The sequence below is a fragment of the Artibeus jamaicensis genome, unplaced genomic scaffold (assembly GCF_021234435.1).
Source record: "Artibeus jamaicensis isolate MK-2021 breed Jamaican fruit bat unplaced genomic scaffold, CSHL_Jam_final contig_388, whole genome shotgun sequence".
NCBI lineage: Eukaryota > Metazoa > Chordata > Mammalia > Chiroptera > Phyllostomidae > Artibeus > Artibeus jamaicensis.
In genome coordinates, this window is record NW_026521813.1 from 8,559,534 (window position 1) to 8,582,991 (window position 23,458).

Below are 23,458 nucleotides of genomic sequence, written 5' to 3' on the forward strand. Positions count from 1 at the left end.
GTCTTGTTTTTTCTCTTTTTCTCCACAGATGCTGTTATGAGATCTCACCACTTTCGTTCTGAGGTAATTTATTTAGCGCGCACGCTCAAGGTCAGAAGAAGTTCTCTTTCCTGAGTACCAATATTAATCATATTGTTTAGACACCAGTAGGGCATTGCATGGCGAGCATGCTGCCCCCAACCGAACTAGTGCCCGGGGAGCAGTTGTAGCAAATTTCTTGTGTAGTGGAGCCGCTGTAAAAGAGGGAGAAAGACAGCCTCTAAAGGCACTGCAGACCTTAGAAAACTTAGCCTGGGGGTTGATCTCAGTTTCATTTAAATCTGTAAGTTGCCTGTGGGAGCTTTCTGGGTGCTGTTAGCTGGGGTTGGTCACTTGGATTATCCAACAGCAGAGCTTTTTAGAAGTTAGTGCAGAGCAATTTGATCCACATGCATTTCATTTTAGAGGTTCATGTTTACATTACTGTTCACTGATAAAGCTCTCCATGCTTTATTGGGCCCATCTGATTTTTGCAAAGTGATGATGGTACTGATTGAGCTTTATCTGGTTGTGTGCGCAAGCCTCTACTCTCAAAGTGTGGACCATCCCTCCAACGAGCAGGTGGGACTGCAGAAGCACCAGCTCCACTGAAGAGAGAACAAAGTAAAACAAAAACATAAGCTCTCCCCAACCCAGCATTTCTTTATATGAGTTTCCAGAACAATCCCACTTAGTATGAGATATTTTTCCGTGTTTTAAAGAGTTTCACACAGCCAGGTTTGGGAATTACTGGTACCAATGCTTGTTGTGGTTTACTCAAGTTAGCAGACTTCTTAGTTAGACACCCTCCATTTACTTGCCATTTATCTGAGAAGTTATTTTACATTTCATTTCACTAGTTAGTCAGATATTTTATTGGACTCTGGTTGCTTGAAAGCTTTAACTGCATTATTATAACAGTCTTCTAATGTTGCACAATGAATAATTCTACTGCAGGTAGCCCTGGAGAGTGAGAACTCTGTGCACAATTTAGGATACTTAAGAGAATAAATTAGCCAGTCAGATAACTGGTCCATCCCTGGCTTTCCTCTAACCAGCTGTGTGGTGCTGGGAAACTCTCTACTCAGCACCTCAGCTTTCTCATCTGTAAAATAGGACTAATAGGACTGACAGGGTTGTAAGGGGGAAATTGATTTCAGGTTTACAAGTAATTATGTTAAAAAACCTACTTAGTTCATAATAGGTATTCAGTACTCAGTAGATATTATTACATTTTGTAAAATTGAATTAAAAATGTAAAAATAAAAATTTGCAAATTTTAAAGTCTAGATTAAATTAATTTGAATCTATGGGAAACAACACAAACCACATCTATCACGAAGCCACACTTTTTAAATATGTAATTCATTTACTAGATTAACCTACATAGATATGACGAAAATAATGACCAGGGTGCAAACATCAAAATTTAGGATGTCGGTTTTAAAAAGAGATTACCAGTTCAGTACACACACATGGTAGAACCAGAATAATAATCCTGTTACAGAATATTTTATTTCCCATCAGGTGTTTTAATTACAGCACAAACAGAAAAAAAAATGATATAGAACTAAGTCTTGTTTACTTATCTTTCCGTTAAGCACTTGTCCAGAGCTTGCATTTGGGTAGCAATGGTGGGAGCAGTTGTTTAATGCCTTAACTCATTTCACAAGAATGCTGGTTCTGTGTGACATTCTGTTTCACTTCATATTTGCCTCATCTACTAGACTGTGAGCTCCTTGAGGGCATGGACCATATCTCTCACTTAATGGTGTATCCCCACTGCCTGGGATAGTGGGTTCTTAATAAATACTTACTGAATGAATGAAAAAAATTCTTCGGTGGGTGCCAGTTCCTATAACTGGGCAAATAAAACTCAATTTGGGCAGGAAAGAGAAATGCACATTCTCAGGACATTGCTCAGAATTCCACATTGGCTGAATCTCTACTCTAATCTTTCTAGGCTCTTAATAGTTGCCATGGACTTTGTATTAAAAATGTAAGTCACTGGTTATAACAAAATGGATTTGCCCAAATTATTTATCTCAGAAAATCAAATGCAAAATTAGCTTAATTTGTTGATGGGCTACCTGTGTTCCTTTGTGTACTAAGTTCCTTCAATAAACAACTGAAAGAATGTTATTTTTTAAGTGAAAATCCTGAGACTGTGTTGCATGAGAATATCATATTTCATCACTGTTTTATGTTGACCACAAATAAAACATTTTCTCTTAAGGGTAATATAGGGAATGCTTTCCTCTTCCCACTTTCTTCCAAAATGTCGTTTCCTGTAGTATTTTCTCCTCAAGAAATACCTCTGAATATTTTGTGTTCCAGTATATTAAAAACTTAGAATTTGAGTGGCATAGTGGATATTCTTGGTTTTTTAGCAGTAGCCGCTACAGACTATTAACAAAACGGTTTTCATTTTCTGACATGTCATAATCATATTGAATTAAGAAGTTAGTGCCTTGTTGTTCCTCATTCCAATCTTAATAAGTAGGTAATTCATGCTCAGCATTTCCATAGTGGTCAAGTAAGAAAAGTGAGTTTAGGATCTCCTGACTTATTTTGAAATCTGGAAGAACTTTGGGAAAGCCCTTTAACATGTGGAAGAAGTTCAGTTAGCACTTTGCTGTTTCACTTGGAAGAGGATATTGCTTCTGCTACCCACATGCCCAGCAAGGATTCCAGCTGGGCAGGGAATTTTAGGATGTTCCTTCCCAGATAGAGAAATACATCTCCAGGGAGGAAAACCACGGCATTGGACCCAGTTTGCTTTGGGAAAGTTCTGCAGCAGGGCAGGAGGCCACATCTCTCATTCGAGGAGCTCCAGCTTTTTTCTCTTCACCAAGAATCTAATAAATACATTTCTCCAACTTCGATTCTTCCTCCTGAAGCTAGAAATAAATAGTGGAGATGTTGATAAGATGTTTTAGAGCCTAACCACCACCAAGTCTCTGAATTTTCACTTGCTTGCAAAGTTATCTTTACTAGCTTTTTATTAATCCTCTAAATTTTAATAATTAAGATGTGAGAATGTGAAATTATTAATCCATCCAGCAAGGGCCAACAGTATAACCCCAATTCACTGACAGATAAAAAAAAAGACAATTAGATTAATAGAAACAAGTGTTTTGTATATGCAGATAAAGAACACATACAGCTAATTAATTAATTAATTAATTCTAAATTGCTAATGAAGAAAAGTGATTTTGCATTGATGTAGGATGCAGTCTAGAAACCAAATGCTCATTCTGTGTCTAATTCTGTGTACTTCTCCTGAAGATTTATAATGTTTTATGCTATGACTTTATACAATGATTAACTGTTACCCAAGATTCCTGTGGTGAAAATCAGGCAGTGACAATCTTGATTTTCAGGAAATTTCAGAAAGTGATACGGGTAATTGAGGTACCATTAGGTTACAAGAAGGAGCTTTGGGAGTACTTCAGTAGGCTGAAGACAATTATAATGCCCTTTGAGAATACCCAGAGCGAACAGTGGTAAATGATCCCCATTCATCAGCTCAGTGGAATAAGGGAAGCCTTGTTTGATCAAAGGAGGGGAAAGAGTGTGTTTTGTGTCCATCAGGATTTGAGTAAATATCTGCACTTCCCATTTTCAGTTAAAGGAACAGAAAGAGTTAACTCAAATTAAGCAGTTCTTGAATAGTCACATAGCAAGATGACTGCATAAGACAAGCACTCCCTGCCACATTTTGTCTGCCCTATGGTGTTGAACTGTCACTTACAGCTGAGAAAATAATAATATGCCTGAAATTCTTGATGAAAGAGAGGAGCTAAGCTGAGTGACTTTTTAGTGGACATTTCTTAAAAACTAAATAGGCGAGTCCTTTAGTTTTTTCCAGTGATTATTCAAGTTATTCTAAGTGAAAGGAGTGTCCACACAAACCCTCATGGCCTCATTATATTCCCAGAGTGACCCTGTACCGAACCATTGAAGATGGTCAATAAAATAACCACATTTCACAGCTTCTCACTAAATTTACATCTTTCATTCAGAATCACCCAACTCAGTGGATTAGGAAAAAAATGATAGTTTATTATTTAGTTATCTCTTGCAATTAGTTTATCGTTACAAATAAATTCTTTGTGTAGAGTTAAATTCCAGGTCTAAATTAATTTTTACTAATTAAATCAGCCTTAATTTGAACTCTGCACATGATATAGTGTTCATTTAGTGTCACACAATTATATTTAAAAAAAACCCAAAACACTTTTTTGTTGTGTATGAGGTTCGGTGTTAGATACAGGGCTAACAAAGGGTTCAGGTTATAGACCCTGCCCTTGACAATTAGTTCTAGGTCACTCCCAATATCAGTGCTGAAATTTTATAGTTACTGGTTTCTTCTGTTACAGTAACTGAACTGCTGTGTTGTTTCCAGCTATGAGTCACAAATGTGATGAGAGCATCAGGGACTGAGGTACAGCCTGCACATTGTACAAAACTCACCTTAGTAGAGGTTTATTAGAACAGAGTCCCCACAACTATAGTTTACCCTTCAGCAACCTGGTGACAAAACAAAATGCTAAGAGGAAAAAAAATAAAGGAGGGGAAAACTTCTTTTTTTTCATGCATTCAAACTAATTAAACACAAGCTCGATGAAGTTGAGAAAAAGCTTTTCCAGAGAAGTTTGACTCTTTGTCTAACCTTAAGGTTCAAGAATGACTCTGTGAAATTTGGATTATAAAAATATAACCAGGCTAACAATGACACGTATTGGTCTAATGAAAGGAATACAGGAGTAAAGTTCAAAAATCCTGATTTTGAGTTCCAACTCTGCTATTAGCTAACTGTAGTCTTGCTCAAGTCTCTCAGTGTCTCCAAGACTTATGTTTGGTGTCTTACTGGTAACGTGAAGATGATCTCTGAAGCACCTTCTGGAAGTAGCAGGCCATGTTTCTGGTATGTGTAAAAGCATCATGCTAAAAAGGCATTATGTAAACCATGATTCCTGCCTCTGACCAGCTTAAGGCAGGCAAAGATAAAATATAATTAGGAATGGTTGGAGTAGTTCTGATGAAATGATTGCTCCTAGCTGGAGAGAAGGAGACGTCTCCTAGCCCTTCAGAGAAGGGCTCCAAGCGGAGGTGATGTTTATGCTGATGCATGGGGTTGAGTAATACATTGCTAGAGAGAGAGAGAATGAGAGCAGGCCCCCAGTCCAGCAGAATGGTGTGAAAATAGGCAAAGATTTAGGAAGGCACACCTGTTTGCAGAGCTCAGGATGCACCAGTATGATTAGAATGATGGGTTCTTGATACTGCGTAGAGGAATATAGAGCTGGAAATACAAGTAGGTTCCAACTACAATAAAAACATTCTTGTATAGTATTTAACAGTTGACAAAAGCCTTTGACATAACATTATTTTATTTGAACACCTTAGGAGGCTACCTGCTAGGAGCCCTTTCAAAAGAAACAAAAATTGCCATTTTTTTTTTGGCACTATAGCAAAACGGCCTCATCAGGTTTTTTTCCACTCTAAAGGAAAATGAAGAGTCGTGGCTTCTGCTGTAGAGGGCCTGGGAAATGACCCTGAGGCTCCACTTTTGCAGGGCGCCATGCTTTCGGGTCCAGTGCACAGGCACCGCTGGGTTATATCTTGACTGCAGACACCATGTGTGCAGGGATTTTGATACCCTGCTCATGTGTTCGGTGTTCATGACAAATCCCCACACAAAGTATAATAAATGTGCAGGTAATTCATTATGTGCAAGACCATTTTTATCCTCCTGAAATACATTACGTTTTTATAAAGTATTCGAAATGCGTGTGTCTATATTTAAACTTCTTCCTTGAAAATTCCTTCCTTTTGCACCCCCCTCAAATCCTCAGGCCTGCCTCTTCACCCTCAGCCTCTGACCTTTGTCTCTTAACTCACAGAGAACATGAGGACCACCAAGTAATAGCACCTTAAACTTCTTGCCCCTAAAAATTAAGTGAACATCTTAGACTTCCCTCCCAGTCCAATGGAAAATTCATCTGTTTTCCATGCTGGTATTTTATGCTTATGTTGTGAATTCCTTTTTAAAAAGATCTTTTGGGGGATGTTGTTCCATTATTCCTTACCTCCTTTTCTCTGTATCATCAGCTCTTCTCTTGGCAAGAGAAGTTTCTTGAAAAAGGCTCTTTATTTTTCACCTCCTCTTCCTCACCTCTCATATTGTTCAACATAGTATAACGTAGCTTGCACTACAGCTACTATTTAAAGTCACTTAAGCTCCCAGTGATTTCTAAATTGCTAAATCAAATACAGGATGGGGCAAAAGTGGGTTTATAGTTTTCATATGGAAAATAATACAATAATTAATAAATAATAACACAAGTATAAACTCTGTTTTGCATATTCACGGTAAACCTACTATTGCCATATCCCATATTTCAGTCTTTACCATAACTGACCTATCTTATATCTGATACCATTGGACAGTATTTGCTTCTTGAAACTCTTCCAGGTTTTGGGGTAATGCTTTTTTTTCCTTTTTTCTTTTGTATTTGATAGGTGTTGACATTTATTAAACATTTTCTTTTTTAAGTATATTTTATTGATTATGCTATTACAGTTGTCCCAATTTTTTTCTCCCCTTAACCCCCCTCCTCCCTGCACCGCCCACCTCACTTATTCTCCAGCATCCCTCCCCCCACAGTTCATGTCCATGGGCTGTACTTTCTTCACTCCACCCCCTGCCCCTTCCCTTTTCTGGCCATCACCCCCTCTGTTCCTGCACTGGGTCTTCCATTTGTATGTTGATATTCCCAAGGTACTGCCTTGGGCCTAATTTTTTGAAACAGCTTTATTAAGATACAGTTCACACACTGTACAGTTCATCCATTTAAAATATACAATTCAGTAGTTTTTCATATATTCCCAGGGTTGTGCCACCATGACACAATTGAATCTTAGAACATTTTCATTACCCACCAGAAGAAACCCCGTGTCCATCACTCCCCACTTCCCTCCCACCTTTCCCCACCAACCCTAAGAAACCACTACTGTATTTTTCCTCTTAATAGATTTGCTCATTGGGTTTCACTTTTGCTCACCCTTTTCAAACTTTACTTGTACGATTGCATCATGCTCACTGTTTTCGGTTACCTCCATACAATGACTACTCTGAAATCTGTATCCCAAATTCAGACTTCATCTTGACCTTCAGATATGGAGAGTCTATTGCTTTCCCTTCATTTTCACATGACATTCCATGGGTGCCTCAGACTAAATGCTGAGCTCATCAGTCTCTCACCACATCTGCCTCTGTTTTGGAGAATAGTACTACCCCCTTCTACCCTCTACAATTGCTTAAACTAGAAATCTGAAAATACAGCAGACAACTTTCTTATCCACCCTTTTCTGTTTGTCTTTGAACTATGCAATGTCTCTGGGGTCTGCCTTCCTTATTATCCCCATTGTGGTTATCTTGGCTCAAGCTCTGTAATAAAACACCAGACAAATCTTGCTTCCCCATCCTCAATCCATACACACTAATTTTAAAAGGATCATTCTGAAATATCAATTAACTGTTAAACTTTTATCACTCCTGGAGACATTCAGATTCAACTAATCTCAATATAAAATGGGTGATTAATAAACAGGGATTTACAATCTCTTGCAGCAAGAAGTCTAAAGATGTTGCTGGCCTTGCTTGAGCCACTCTGCTTGCTATTGCTAGTTTGTTTGGGATAATCCTGGCCTCTCCCTCAGGGTTGCAGGGTGGCCAGCACAGCTCCAGACATTACGTCCAAGTTAACGATGGAAGGAGGAGAAGGAGCAAGCAAGCCAAGGAAAGATATTCATCAGGAAACCAAAACCTTTGCTAGAAGCCTTTCCAGATAGATTTCTTCTTACCCTTGACAGGTCAGAACAGTGTCACAAGGCCATCTCTAATACTGAATGCAGCTTGGGGTACGAGTTTTATTTTCCTAATCATCTGCAGTAGAGGTAGGCAAGAAAGAAGAAGTTGGGTGAACCATATTCTTCTCCTGCTTAAAATCCCATAGTGATTTTCTACTACCTTCAAGATAGTGCAGGTCAGCCTTCTTAATACAACATCAGAGGGATGGATCCCTATACCGATGTCCTTGTGATAGTTCTAGTGTAGCCATTTGTCTGCACCTGTAATTGTCCAAGCGGACCATGACCTTTTAGGATTATTGTTTTTGTCATGGTATTTCCAATCAAGGAAGCCTCTTTTACCTTTCCTCTCTTTGCCCACCCACCCATAACATCAACCAAAAAAAATATTTGTGCGCAAAAGACTAACCCTGCTCTTCCTCTAAAACCCAGTTCATAGGTCATCTCCTCCAGGAAACTTTCTTAGTTCACTCCTCATAATCATAATTGAGGTTTTTGTTTGTCTTTCCTACAGGATTGTCTTTTTTTTTTTTTTTTTTGTATTTTGGGGATTTCCATTTAATATTCTTTTTTAAAAATTATTTTTAATTGATTATGCCATTACAGTTGTTCTATTCCCCCCCTTCATTCCCCTCAGGATTGTCTCTTGAACATAGTAAAAATCTCTAGTTTTAGCTCAGTGTCTGGCACTGACTGAAGCTTGGTAAATGTTCCCTGAATGAATATTTGACATTTTCTACAAGTTAGTTTAATTCTCAGTTCTCATGGATTCTGTAACTTTCTAGATATTCCCACATCCCTCTTTTACTTAAAGGGAAAGAGACAGATGCTTTTCAGTTTTTATTTTAGATACACAGTTATGCCTTTTTTTTAACATCCTGTGTTTACTTCCAAAACACACAGATTCAGACACTTTTTAAAATGAGTTGAAAATAGTCCCTGACATTTTTATTCATTATTAAATAGATTTTCATACTTTGATGTGAGAGTTTTGAACAAAAATTTTAATATTTAATGTTTTCATTTTAGTATAATCTGAAAATCAATGTAAGTATAGTACAGATGATCTTTTAACCAATTTACCTTATCATCAATATTATCACCCAACTCCAGTGCCTGAATTTATGTTTTTTTTAACAGTCACATTGGTATCAAGTGGCACTGATTTAACGGTCATGATCTTACAAGAAAAGATCAGGGGCAATTTTAGTGAGTAATCTGTGTGTTCTTGCCTGGTGAGGGTCAGACGGTGTGCTTTGGTAATCTTTGTTCAGTTAGAGACATGCAGTGGTGAATTTGAATGCAGAGCATCAAAATGCCAAATATCAAGGCAAATAGAAAATACTATTTTATTTCTCTTAATTAAAAAGTACATGTAATTAAGAAAAAGTTTAATCCTCACCCAAAGATATGCTTTTTTATTGATTTGAGAGAGAGGGAGAGAGAGAGACATCTTTGTGGGAGAGAAACATTGAGGGGTTGCCTCCAACTGGAGACCCACCCACGACCTAGGTACGTGCCCTGGCTGGAATCTAACCAGCAACTTTTCAGTGCATGGGATGGTGCTCCAACAGAGTGACCCAGTCAGGGCAAAAATACATATATTTTTTTATTTTATTTTATTTTTAAATATGTATATATTTAAATATATATTTTATTTTTAGATCTAGGGGAAGGAAAGGAGAAAGAAGAGAAACATTGATGTGCAAGAGAAACATCAATCAGTTGCCTCTCTCACAGCCCCAACAGGGCACCTGGCCCACAGACCCAACCCAGACCTGTGCCCTCACTAGGAATTGAGCCAGTGACTTCTCAGTTTGCAGGTGATGCCCAATCCACTGAGCCACACCAGTCAGGGCAAAAAAAATACATAGAGGAATAAGTGAACTCCTTATATAACTGCAAGGATACATATTTAGGATGTATATTTTAATTCCATGAACAACCAATACAAAATGGATAATAGATAAACCCAAACTAAATACTAAAAAATATCCAAATGATCCAAAGAAGGAAGGATAAAGGAAACAAAGGAAAAAAATACAGAGGGATGGATTGAAAATAAGATGTGCCTTAAGTGGGAATGGAATCAGGGACCTTTTTGTTTGTGGGATGATGCCCAATCACTGAGCCACACCAGTCAGGGCAAAGACTATGATTTTTACCTCAGTGTGCATGTCACCTTGCTCATGTTCAGTTATTTTTTTTTATTTATATATATTTTTAAATTGATTATGCTGTTACAGTTGTTCTATTCCCCCCTTCATTCCCCTCCACCCTGCCCCCCAACCCCACCATTACCCCCCTTTAGTTTATGTCCATGTGTCTCAAGTCCTTTAGGTTCTATATTTCCCATGCTATTCTTGCCCCCCCATCTATTTTCTATCTACTGTCTATGCTACTTGTTTTCTGTACCTTCTCCCCCCATCTCCTCCTCCCACTCCCCTGTTGCTAACCCTCCTTGAGATCTTCATTTCTATGTTTCCACTCCTGATCTAGCTGTCCTTTTAGTTTGCTTTCATTTTAGGTGTGGTTAATAACTGTGAGTTTGTTGTCCTTTCACTGTTCATGTTTCTTTAACTTCTTTTTCTTCGATAAGTCCCTTTAACATTTCATATAATAAGGGCTTGGTGATGATGAACTCCTTGAATTTGGTCTTATCTGAGAAGCACCTTATCTGTCCTTCCATTCTAAATGAAAGTTTTGCTGGATAGAGCAATCTTGGTTGGAGGTCTTTAGATTTCATGACTTGGAATATTTCTTTCCAGCCCCTTCTTGCCTGTAAGGTCTCTTTTGAGAAATCAGCTGACAGTCTGATGGGGACTCCTTTGTAGGTGATTGTCCCCTTATCTCTTGCTGCTTCTAGGATTCTCTCCTTCATTTTAATTTTGGTTAATGTAATTATGATGTGCCTTGGTGTGTTTCTTCTTGAGTCCAACTTTTTTGGTACTCTCTGGGCTTCTTGGATTTCTTGGAAGTCTATTTCCTTTGCCAGATTGGGGAAATTTTCTTTTATTATTTGTTCAAATAGTTTTTCCACTGGTGGTTGTGTCTTTCCCCCTTCTGGTACCCCTATAATTCGGATATTGGAGCGTTTAAAGATGTCCTGGAGGTTCCTAAGACTCTCCTCATTTCTTTGAATTCTTGCTCCTTGACTCTTTTCTGTTTGGCCATTATTTGGTTTCTTCTGGTCCACTCCATTGATTTGAGTCCCAGTTTCCTTTTCATCTCTATGGGTTTCCTGTGGAATTCCATTCATTTCCCTTAATTTAGCCTTCATATGTTTCTCTAATTTGTGGCTATAATCAACCAGATCTGTGAGGAAGCTGATGACCAGTGTTTTAAACTGTGTGTCTGAGAGTTTTGCTATTTCTTCGTCGCTTAGATTTATCTCTGGGGCTTTGAGGTCTTCCTGCGACATTTTTGGTCTGTTCTGGCCCTTTAAGTGGGAGAAGCGGCGCCTTGGAGTCCCAGGTCGCTTGGTCGTGACGCTGTATGTGGGGGCGTGGTTAGAGCGGGGAAATGGCGGCGCCCTCTGTCGCCTTGGCTGCCGTTTATTGCCGCCGCGGCCGGTCCAACCGCCCACTCCCTCGCTCGCGTGCAATTAGGCAACCGCAGTCAACACGCTGCACTGCCTCCCCACTGTCTCCTCTGTAGTCGCTCACCCGGTGGGTTGCTCGGTCGCTCACTAGGTCCAATCCTGGGTTTGGAACCCGGGCGTCTGGATTCCGCGCCCGGGTCCGACCGAGCCCTCCCTTGCAGCTCCTCACCAGACGCAGGTTTCGCCCCTTACCGGTGGGGCTGAAGAATTTGTTGTTAGCGGACTTCTGAAAAGTTCAGTTTTCCGTGTTCTGGTTGTGTTTTCTGATGCTAATATTTAGTTGTCCCTAAACTTGGTTGTGTGAGGAGGCACGGCATATCCACCTAAACCTCCATCTTGGCGGAAGTCCAGTTATTTTCTTGTAGTTTACAATTTTTTAGGGGAAGGACACTAACAACATTATTTACAAAATCTGAAATGTCAAAATTTTTAAAGTAAGACTTATATGTTGTATATTCCAGAAATTTTACATATTATTAAGTAACACTATTATACTGTGTGTAAAATTCTTTTATTTAGCACTCAGATTTCACATGGGGATTTGGTTAGCTATTGACCAATGTTTTTAAAAAATTATTTTGTTGAATAACTACTAAGTATATAGACTATACATACTGCAGAATATTAGTACTGCATGTACTATATTAATTAGTACATGTATTAATTAATACATGTATAGATTATAGGTCAACTGAAAGCATTATCCTCTTAAATTCCAGTTTTTTAATTTTTATTTACATTTGTGCTACATAAAGTATTAATAGACTAAACACTCCAATTGAGAGATAGAGATAAGCAGCATGGATAATAGCAAGACCTGACTATATGCTATTTATAAGAGATGTGCTTAAAGAAGCAGTTAGATTGAGAGTAAATGAATGAAAAAACATAAATGATACAAACGATAAGCATTAGAAGATTGGCATGGCTGCATTCAAATCAGATAAAATAGATATCAAGCTAAAGAGTATTAACAGATATTAGAGGGATTTCTATTATGGTAAAAGGGCTAGTTGTCCAGGAAGACATAATCATAAATATATATGTACCAAATAGCAGGGCCTCAATATACAAAATTAAACATTGTCAATTTTTAAAAAAATTATTGTGTTCTATTACAGCTGTCTGCATCTACTCCCCACTACTCCCCTGCCCCACCCCAGCCATTCCCACCTTCCTCCCCTGCTTCCACCCCCCATTGGTTTTGTCCATGTGTCCTTTATAATTTTCCCTGAAAACCTTCCCCCTCCCCTCATTATTCCTTCCCACCTCTTCTCTGGTTACTATCAGATTGTTATTAATTTTAATACACATTGTCAAAATTAAAAGGAGAAATAGACAGTTCTATAATTATAATACATTATTTTAACATCCTCCCAGCAATAGATAGAATGAATGTCCACACAGAAAGTCAGTAAAGATATTACTGACCTTCGTAACTCTCAACTGTCCTGACCTAATTGATATTAATAGAACATTATACTTACACGATGCCTTCACAAAGCCAGACTATATTCTGAGTCATTAAACAAGTCACAATAAATTTAAATTTAAGAGGATTTAAGTCATACAGAATATATTATTGATTATAACAGAATAAAGTTAGGAATCAATAATAATATCTCTAGGAAAATTTCAACCATTTGGAAATCAAATAACATCCTTCTAAATAATTCATGCATCAAAAAATAGGAGAAATTAGAAACTATTTTGAACTGAATTATGATGAAAACACAATATTTCAAAATTTTGTGATGCAGGCAAAACAGTCCTTAGAGGAAAACACATAGCTTTACCTGCTTATATTAGAAAAAAAGAAAGCTCTAAAATTTTAAAAACTTTTAAACTTTAAGAAGCTAATGAATAAAAAAGGCAAAGTAAACACAAAGTAGGTAGAAGGAAATAATAAAGATAGAGCAGATATTGATGAAATAGAGAAAAAACATGCAATAGAGAAATTTAACCAAGCCAAAGTTGGTTCTTTGAAAAGATCCATAAAGTTTGTAAACATCAAGCTAGGCCGATCAACACACACACACACGCACACGCACACTCACATGCACACACGCACACGCACACACACATACACACACACCAGTGTTAGGGCAAATGGAAGAGAGGTTATAATTGTAGAATCCACAGATATTAAGAGCACAAGACAGTATTCTGTGCAACTTTATGTCCAAAATTTGACAAGTCTCTAGAAATGAACAAATATCTATCCATAGTTCTCTGATTATCTATTCTTTTATCCATCAACCCATGTATATGTCTTCAGGCTGCCGTAATTCCCGAATCCTGAATTCTGAAATAGCTTTGACCACATCTGCCCATCTCCACCCCCTTATGTGCTCTTAGTGAGTTTCTTCCTTACCTTATCAGGACCTCCAGTCCTAAACTTTCCCTAGGTTTCAGACTGTCTGCACTTTGTGACTTAATTTCACTTGCCTTTCCAATCAGTATAGGCTCTTAATCAATTGTGCAGAGAAGTTTTCACCTTTATTGTCACTTTGATCATGCATTTATTTCCTCTGACACATTGACTTTGACAATTCCCAGACCAGAGTCTAACTCACTGACTGCATTTCTATTCTTGTGCCTAGGAAATTTATTCTTGAAACCCAGTCATTTGGTTTGTGTGTGATCCAACAGTCATATCTGCTCCTTTGTAGTGTTTCAATTAGCTTCTGCTTTGTAAAGAACCACTTAAACTGTTACCTATTTAGTGTACAGTTTTGGGGATTGGCAGTATGGGCTATGCCCAGATGGACAGTTCTGGCCTGAGTCAGGCTTGACTCATCACAGCTGGAACTCCCTTATGTGTCTTTGGTGAGCTTCTGGCTGACTCACTTTCCCTCTGCTTGGTCTCTTTTCTTCCAGCAAGCTGACCCAGGTTGGTTGCAAAAGCAGCAAGAGTAGAAGTACATGAGGCTTCATGAGGTCTAGGCTCTGAACTCTTACAGGACCTCTGCTCACACATTGTTTTGGACAAAGCAAGCCTCAGAGAGTGAAGGGAATAGAGTCCTAATGGGAGAAGTTGCATAGTATTGTGGTCACTTTAGCAATCTGTCATAGATAATTGTTTATTTATAACTGACTGTACTGCTGTCTACTGTCCCCCAAACACTCATTTAAAGCTTTAAAATTCTTTTTCCTAGACATTCTTTTCCAATATCCTGGCTTTTATATATATGAAAATTACTTCCACCTGGAATTTCTAGGTCTAACTTAAATCAAAAACATTTTGAGAGATAGATAATTTCCAGTTTTACAATATTTCCCATCACCCTAGAATTATTTCCCATGACTGTTTGCAGTCATGAGAAGTGTTTCTACTGCTTGCCTCAACAAAACCACTAATCTGCTTTAGTGTCTATAGATTTGCATTTTCTGGACATTGCATATAAGTGAATCATAACATGCAGTCTTTTGCATCTGGCTTCTTTCATATAGTTTAATGACTTTGAGGTTCATCCATGTTGTAATATGTATTGTAGTGTAGCGTATATCAGTACTTCATTTTTACTGCGGGGTAGTATTCTACTTGATGAGTATACCACATGTTTATCCTTTCATCAGTTGATGGACTGGAAAATTGGAGTTCTCCCCCCCAATTTTTAGCTATTATACTATGAAAAATACTGCTATGAATATTTACTTAAAATCTTGTGTGGAGGTATGTTTTCATTTACTTCAGGCAGACATCCAGAGTAGAATTGTTAGCTTATGTTGTACATTTATGCTTATTTACATATTTTATCCTCACTCGAGGACATACTCATTGATTTTTAGAAAGAGGGGAAGGGAAGGAGAAAAGGAGGAAGGGAATCTATGTGAGGGGAACATCGATTGGTTGCCTTTAATATGCACCCCAATTAGGTAATGAACCCGCAACCTAGGCATGTGCCTGGACCTGGAATTGAACCCATGACCTTTCATTTTGTGGGACAACACCCAACCAACTGAGCCATATTGGACAAGGCTTTGTTTAATTTTTAAAGAAACTGTCAAACTTCCAAGTAGGTGTACAATTGAACATTCTTACCAGCAATAGGTTCCAGTTTTTCACATCCTTGGCAATGCTTGTGATTGTCTATCTCTGTGATTATAGCTATTCTAGTGGGTCTAAAGTGGTATCTGTGGTATTTACTGGCTTGTCCATAATGACTAATGATTTTGACTACTTTTTTTATGTACTTATTCACAATTCATAGATCTTTTTTGGTGAAATATTTTAATATTTACCCATTTAAATTTTAATTTAATTTTTTTACTGTATCAAAATATTGGGTTTACTTCACATGTATATTTTTGTCTCCTGACCATTTTAATTTGTCTGACCACCATTACTACTATGTCCTTCCATTATATTTCATACATACTTAAAACCAAGCAAAGGGTGGAGTTCCGTCCTTCCTTTAAAAGATAAATAGGTGGACTTTGGCCAAGATGGAAGTGTAGGTAGATACACTTTGTTTCCTCACAGAACCAAAGGAAGGACAACAACAAATTTAAAAACAAAAATCAACCAGAACTGCCAGAAAATTGAAATGTATGAACGTCCAACAACCAAGGAGTAAAAGAAGAAACATTCACCCACACTGGTAGGAGGGGCAGACACTGGGAGGTGGGGTGGAGAGGACACACCACAAGGCGGTGGCTGGCAGACTGGACAGTACTACATTCATGTGCAGAGAAGCTAGGAGGAACAAATGGGGAGCTAGACAGACCACAACCCAGGGTTCTAGTGTGGGAAACTAAAGCCTCAAAACCTCTGGCTGTAAAAATCTGTGAGTATTGCAGCAATGGGAGAAACTCCCAGCCTCATGGTAGAGTTCATTGGAGAAATTCATGAGGTCCTAGAACATACACTAACCTACCCACCCAGGAATCAGCACCAGAAGGTCCCAATTTGCTTGCAGGTAGTAGAGGAAGTGACTGAAAGCAGGGTAAGAGCTCAGAAGATGGCATTGTTCCCCTCTTGGACCCCTCCCCCATGTACTGCATCACAACACAACAACAGAGATTGCCCGGTCCTGATGCATACCTAAGGCTCTGCCCCTTACTATGTAACAACTGTGCTGAGATGAAAAAAAAATATGGCCCAAATGAAAGAACAGATCAAAACTCCAGAGAGAGAACTAAGTGATGAGGAGATGGCCAACCTATCAGATGCAGAGCTCAAAACACTGGTGATCAGGATGCTCACAGAAAAACACTGGTGATCAGGATGCTGAGTATGGTCACAAAATGGAGGAAAAAGTGAAGGCTACATAAAATGAAATGAAGAGAAATGTACAGGAAACTAACAGTGAAGGGAAGGAAACCAGGACTCAAATCAATGATTTGGAAAAGAAGAAAGAAATAAACATTCAACCAGAACAGAATGAAGAAACAAGAATTCAAAAAAATGGCCGACTTCCGCCAAGATGGAGGTTTAGCTGGATGTGCCTGCCTCCTCTCACAACCAAGTTTAGGGACAACTAAATATTAGCATCACAAAACACAACCAGAACACGGAAAACTGAACTTTTCGGAAGTCCGCTAACAACAAATTCTTCAGCCTGACTGGTAGGGTGCGAAACCAGTGTCCGGTGAGGACTTACAAAGGAGGGCTCGGTCGGACCGGCGCGGAATCGGCGCGCGAATCCAGTTACGCGGGTTCCAAACCCAGGATTGGACCTGGTGAGCCGCCGAGCAGCCCACCGGGGGAGCGACACAGTGGGGAGGCGGTGGCAACGAATTGACTCTGGTTGCGCGCGAGTGAGGGAGTAAGCGGTTGGACCAGCCCGGCGGCGGCAGCGGCTGGGGCGAGGGCCATTTCCCGCTCTGACCACACCCCCACATACAGCGTCACAACCCAGCGACCTGGGACTCCAAGGCGCCGCTTGTCCCACTTAAAGGGCCAGAACAGACCAAAAATGTCGCAGGCAGAACTCAAAGCCCCAGAGATAAATCTAAATGACGAAGAAATAGCAAAACTCTCAGATGCACAGTTTAAAACACTGGTCATCACCTTTCTGACAGATTTGGTGGATTACAGCCACAAATTAGAGAAACATATGGAGGCTAAATTAAGGGAAATGAATGGAATTCCACAGGAATCCCATAGAGATGAAAAGGAAACTGGGACTCAAATCAATGCAAGGGTCCAGAAGAAAGCAAATAATGGACAACCAGAAAAGAGTCAAGGAGCAAGAATTCAAAGAAATGAGGAGAGTCTTAGGAACCTCCAGGACATCTTTAAACGCTCCAATATCCGAATTATAGGGGTACCAGAAGGGGGGAAAGACACAACCACCAGTGGAAAAACTATTTGAACAAATAATAAAAGAAAATTTCCCCAATCTGGCAAAGGAAATAGACTTCCAAGAAATCCAAGAAGCCCAGAGAGTACCAAAAAGTTGGACTCAAGAAGAAACACACCAAGGCATATTATAATTACATTAGCCAAAATTAAAATGAAGGAAAGAATCCTGGAAGCAGCAAGAGCTAAGGGGACAGTCACCTACAAAGGAGTCCCCATCAGGCTATCAGCAGATTTCTCAAAAGAGACCTTACAGGCAAGAAGGGGCTGGAAAGAAATATTCCAAGTCATGAAATCTAAAAACCTACAACCAAGATTGCTCTACCCAGCAAAACTTTCATTTAGAACGGAAGGACAGATAAGGTGCTTCTCAGATAAGACCAAATTCAAGGAGTTCATCATCACCAAGCCCTTATTATATGAAATGTTAAAGGGACTTATCTAAGAAAAAAGAAGATAAAGAAACATGAACAGTGAAAGGACAACAAACCCACAGTTATTAACAACCACACCTAAAACGAAAGCAAACTAAAAGGACAGCTAGAGCAGGAGTGGAAACAGAAATGAAGATCTCAAGGAGGGTTAGCAACAGGGGAATGGGAGGAGGAGAGGGGGGGAGAAGGTACAGAAAACAGGTAGCATAGACAGTAGATAGAAAATAGATGGGGGGGGCAAGAATAGTTTGGGAAATATAGAACCTAAAGGACTTGAGACACATGGACATAAACTAAAGGGGGGTAATGGTGGGGTTGGGGGGGCAGGGTGGAGGGAAATGGAGGGGGGAATAGAACAACTGTAACAGCATAATCAATTCAAAAAAATAAATAAATTTAATTAATAAATAAAAAAAAAATGAGGAGAAGCATAGGAACCTCTGGGACAACTTTAAGCATTACAACATCCAAATCATAGGGGTACCACAAAAAGAAGAGGAAGAGCAAGAAATGGAAGACTTATTTGAAAAAATAGTGCAGAAGAACTTCCCCAATATGGCAAAGGAAATAGACTTCCAGGAAGTCCAGGAAGCGCAGAGAGTCCCAAAAAGTTGGACCCAAGGAGGAACACACCAAGAAACATCATAATTAAATTATGCAAGATTAGAAATAAAGAGAGAATCTTAAAATCAGCAAGAGAAAAGGAGAGAGTTACCTACAAAGGAGTTCCCATAAAACCTTCAGCTGATTTATCAAAAGAAACCTTGCAGGCAAGAAGGGGCTGGAAAGACGTATTTGAAGTCCTGAAAGGCAAGGACCTACACCCAAGATTACTCCGTCCAGCAAAGATATCGTTTAGAATGGAAGGGCAGATAAAGTGCTTCCCAGATAAGGTCAAGTTAAAGGAGTTCATTATCATCAAGACCTTATTATAGAAAATGTTATAGGGCTATATCTAAGAAAAAAAAGATCAAAGCTATGAACAGTAAAATGATAACAATCTCACAACTATCAGCAAGTGAACCTAAAGAACAAAACAAAACAAAAAAAGCAAACAAATAGAACAGGAACAGAATCACAGAAATGGAGATCATGTAAAGGGTTATCAGCAGGGAGGAGGGGAGATGGGGGAAAAGTCCAGGGAATAAAAAGCATAACCAGTAAGTACAAAATAGAAGGAAGTTAAGAATAGTATGGGAAGTGGAGAAGCCAAAGAACTTATATGTATGACTCATAGACATGAACTAAGGGTGGGGCATGCTGTTGGAAGGGAGAACAGAGGGCAGAGAGATAAAGAGAAGGAAAAAATGAGACAATTGTAATAGCATAATCAATAAAATATACTTTTAAAAAGTTTTTAAAACTTTTCTTTTTTTAAATATATTTTATTGATTATGCCATTACAGTTCTATTCCCCCCTTCATTTCCCTCCACCCTGCACACGCCTCCCCTACCATTTCCCATCTTTAGTTTATGACCACGTGTCTCAAGTTCTTTAGATTCTATATTTCCCATACTATTCTTGCCCCCCCATCAATTTTCTATCTACTGTCTATGCTACTTATTTTCTGTACCTTCTCCCCCCCTTCTCCTCCTCCCACTCCCCTGTTGCTAACCCTCCTTGAGATCTTCATTTCTATGTTTCCACTCCTGATCTAGCTGTCCTTTTAGTTTGCTTTTGTTTTAGGTGTGGTTGTTAATAACTGTGAGTTTGCTGTCCTTTCACTGTTCATATTTTTTATCTTCTTTTCCTTAGGTAAGCCCCTTTAACATTTCATATAATAAGGGCTTGGTGATGATGAACTCCTTGAATTTGATCTTATCTGAGAAGCACTTTATCTGTCCTTCCATTCTAAATGAAAGTTTTGCTGGATAGAGCAATCTTGGATGGAGGTCTTTGAATTTCATGACTTGGAATACTTCTTTCCAGCCCCTTCTTGCCTGTAAGGTCTCTTTTGAGAAATCTGCTGACAGTCTGATGGGGACTCCTTTGTAGGTGATTGTCCCCTTATCTCTTGCTGCTTCTAGGATTCTCTCCTTCATTTTAATTTTGGCTAATGTAATGATGATGTGCCTTGGTGTGTTCCTTCTTGGGTCCAACTTCTTTGGTACTCTCTGAGCTTCCTGGATTTCCTGGAAGTCTATTTCCTTTGCCAGATTGGGGAAATTCTCCTTTATTATTTGTTCAAATAAGTTTTCCACTGGTGGCTGTGCCTTTCCCCCTTCTGGTACCCCTATAATTCAGATGTTGGAGCGTTTAAAGATGTCCTGGAGGTTCCTAAGACTCTCCTCATTTCTTTAAATTCTTGCTTTTGACTCTTTTCTGTTTGGCCATTATTTGCTTCCTTCTGGTCCACTCCATTGATTTGAGTCCCAGTTTCCTTTTCATTGCTATTGGTGTCCTGTGCAATTCCATTCATTTCAATTAGTTTCACCTTCATATATTTGTCTAATTTGTGGCTATAATCATCCAGTTCTGTGAGGATCCTGATTACCAGTGTTTTAAACTGTGCGTCTGAGAGTTTTGCTATTTCTTCATCGCTTAGATCTATATGGGCTCTGGGCCTTTGAGATCTTCTTGAGCCATTTTTGGTCTGTTCGCGCCCTTTAAGTGTGAGAAGCGGCGACTCGGACTCCCAGGTCACTGGGTTGTGACGCTGTATGTGGGGGCGGAGTCATAGTGGGGAAATGGCGACCCCCCTCTGCTGTTTCTCGCCGGCTGGGTGAGGAGCGGAACCTTGGGTGGTTCACCAGGGCGGGGCCACTCAGGTCACTGGGTTATGACGCTGTATGTGGAGGCGGAGTCATAGCGGGGAAATGGCGGTGCCCTCTGCAGCTGCTCGCCGTGGGGCCTGCTCAGTCCCATAGTCTCACCGCCCACTCCCTCACTTGTCTACCTGCCCACGAATGCGCGACCACAGTCAACCTGCAGCCCTGCTCCCTCGCTGTTTCCTCGCGGTTGCTCGCTGGGTTGCTCATCAGGTTCAACCCTGTGCCTGGGTTCCGCGCACCCGCGTCCATCCCACCAAGTTTTCCCGTGCAACCCCGCTCCACCAGCTGCCGGTTTCGCCCCTCTTACGGGTCAGGCTGAAGAATTTGTTGTTATCAGACTTCCAAAAAGTTCAATGTTCTGTGTTCTGGCTGTGTTTTCTGTTGCTAATATTTAGTTGTCTCTAAACTTGGTTGTGTGAGAAGGCACGGCTTATCCACCTATGCCTCCATCTTGGCGGAAGTCTGAGTCTTTTTTTTATTTTGGTTTGAGTTTTGTGCATTTTTGGCTGGAGTATTTCATATAGATTTCATTAAGGGCACTTTCGGTTTTTTTAGCTTCCTCGTCATCAAAACCATCATCTTCATCATCATCTTCAGCAGCAGCCAGTTTTGCATTTTTTTGTGGAAACTTGCTAGCACTTTGAGGACAGATCACTTTCCTGATGTACTTCGGGCTTTCACCTTCTCTTCATCTTCTGACTGCATCCCCCCCCCCCCCATAGCTACAAGAGCTATCCATTAATCTGCACAGTCCTTGAACCACACTACAACCCTTAGATCTCAGTACTCATAGGCATCAGAACTTGTCAAACCCTGTACTCATTGCATTTTGACAAGAAAAAAGAATGTTTCAGCTCTCAGTGCTTTCTTGGGCCCCCTTTCACTGCTAGCACTTGTATGAGTCATGATGCCACCCCAAATGAGAAAATGCTTCATTGTTTGGTACTCATCAGTTTTGTCACTCCTCATGAGTTCCTCAACAAATGAATGATAAGTACTAAGGTACCACTGTATATGTCATTTCCAAGCCCCCAGGGAAACTGTTGGCTTTATGGGCATTTTCAAAGTTGCCAGTGTTACTGTAATTGGACTACCTTCATAATTCATTGCCTCTGCTTCAATGATACACAATTCATCCTTTGCACCAGCCCCTAAACTGACCATTCTTAAGGAAGACTGGTGCTAATTTTCATCATCATCCATCTCAAAGTGATGATTTTTGTCAGCCTTTAATTTACCACCAAAAAGATAGCTCTGAGGTCTCATGCCCATGTCCATTAAATGGCACACACTTAGGTGGGAGAGAAGGCGGATGGAGATAAGTGAGTACTCTCCAGAGAAGAGCTGTGCAGAACACAGTCACAGCAGGTCTACCCTTTGCCCATTTTTAAATGGGGTACATGTTATTTTCATTGAGTTGTAAGAGTTTTTTTATATATTCTGGATACAAGTCCTTTAACAGACATGTGAGTTGCAAAGGTCTTCTTATGCTGTGGTTTGTCTTTTCATTTACTTAATGGTATCTTAAGTGCAAAAGTTTTAAATATTTATTAAGTCCAATTTATCAGTTATTTTCCTTTATGGATTGTAGGTTTTTTTTTTTGACAGGGGTGTCATATCTAAGAACGTTCATTGTCTCACCCAAAGGTTATGAAAATTTTTCTGCTGTTTTTTCTAGAAATTTTATAGTTTTGATTCTTATATTTAGTCTATGATCCATTTTAAGTTTTTCTTTATTCTCTGAGTTTGTGAATTGTTGGTATTATTTTAATTAACTATTTGATAGAGTTCATCAGTGAAGTAATTTGAAGCTGGTATTTTCTTTGTGGTAATATTTTAAGTTATCAGTTTAAAATTAAAATGTTCAATTTTTACTTTTTATATGCATATTCAAATTTTCTATGTCTTCTTGAGTCAGTTTGGTAATTTGTGTCTTACTAGGAATTTGTTCATTTTATCTAAATTGTCTAATTTGTTGGGCTAATAGTATTCCCATGTACTCCTTTTGATTCCTGTATGGTTGGTAGTTTTTACAGATTCTCTTATGTTTGGGTAGAAAATTGCAGTTTTTGTTAGCCTGTTCTGTTGCACACTTCTGTGACTGTACTTGCGTCCAGGGCCAAGTGGTAGGAAGAGAGAGAATATATAGAGGTGGGATGTGTCCCACTGTCTCGAAATCAGAGGAAGGTTTCCTTCCAAAGAGTTTTGGCTCCTCTTCCACTGGGACTTTTTTAAGAGAGCTCAGAAAAGAAGAAAAAAATGAGGCATTTCTGCATTGTAGTCTTAAGAAGTCCCTTTCTCACTTCTTAAGCCAGAAGAAGGGTGTTTTTCCTGGAGCTCTCTCTGTCTGAGCCTCAGTGCCCAGCCAGCTTTGGGTTTCAGGCTGCATGGATGCCTTGTTTTCAGTCTGGAGATAAAGATGACAAACTCACCACTGGTTTGGTGGCA

The 23,458-nt window shown here is 39.4% G+C and overlaps 1 protein-coding gene and 1 pseudogene across 13 annotated transcripts in view; one reads left to right on the forward strand and one right to left on the reverse strand.

Moving 5' to 3' along the window:
• The window catches only part of DST (dystonin), a 453,023-nt gene that overhangs the window by 920 nt on the left and 428,645 nt on the right, over positions 1 to 23,458 (forward strand). For all 13 annotated transcript variants that reach the window (XM_053664982.1, XM_053664966.1, XM_053664967.1 and 10 more), the window contains exon 2: positions 29 to 63. In XM_053664982.1, coding sequence (XP_053520957.1) covers positions 29 to 63 — 35 coding nt within the window. The remainder of the gene's footprint in view (positions 1 to 28; positions 64 to 23,458) is intronic.
• On the reverse strand, positions 21,479 to 22,282 carry LOC128627381 (nucleophosmin-like; annotated as a pseudogene).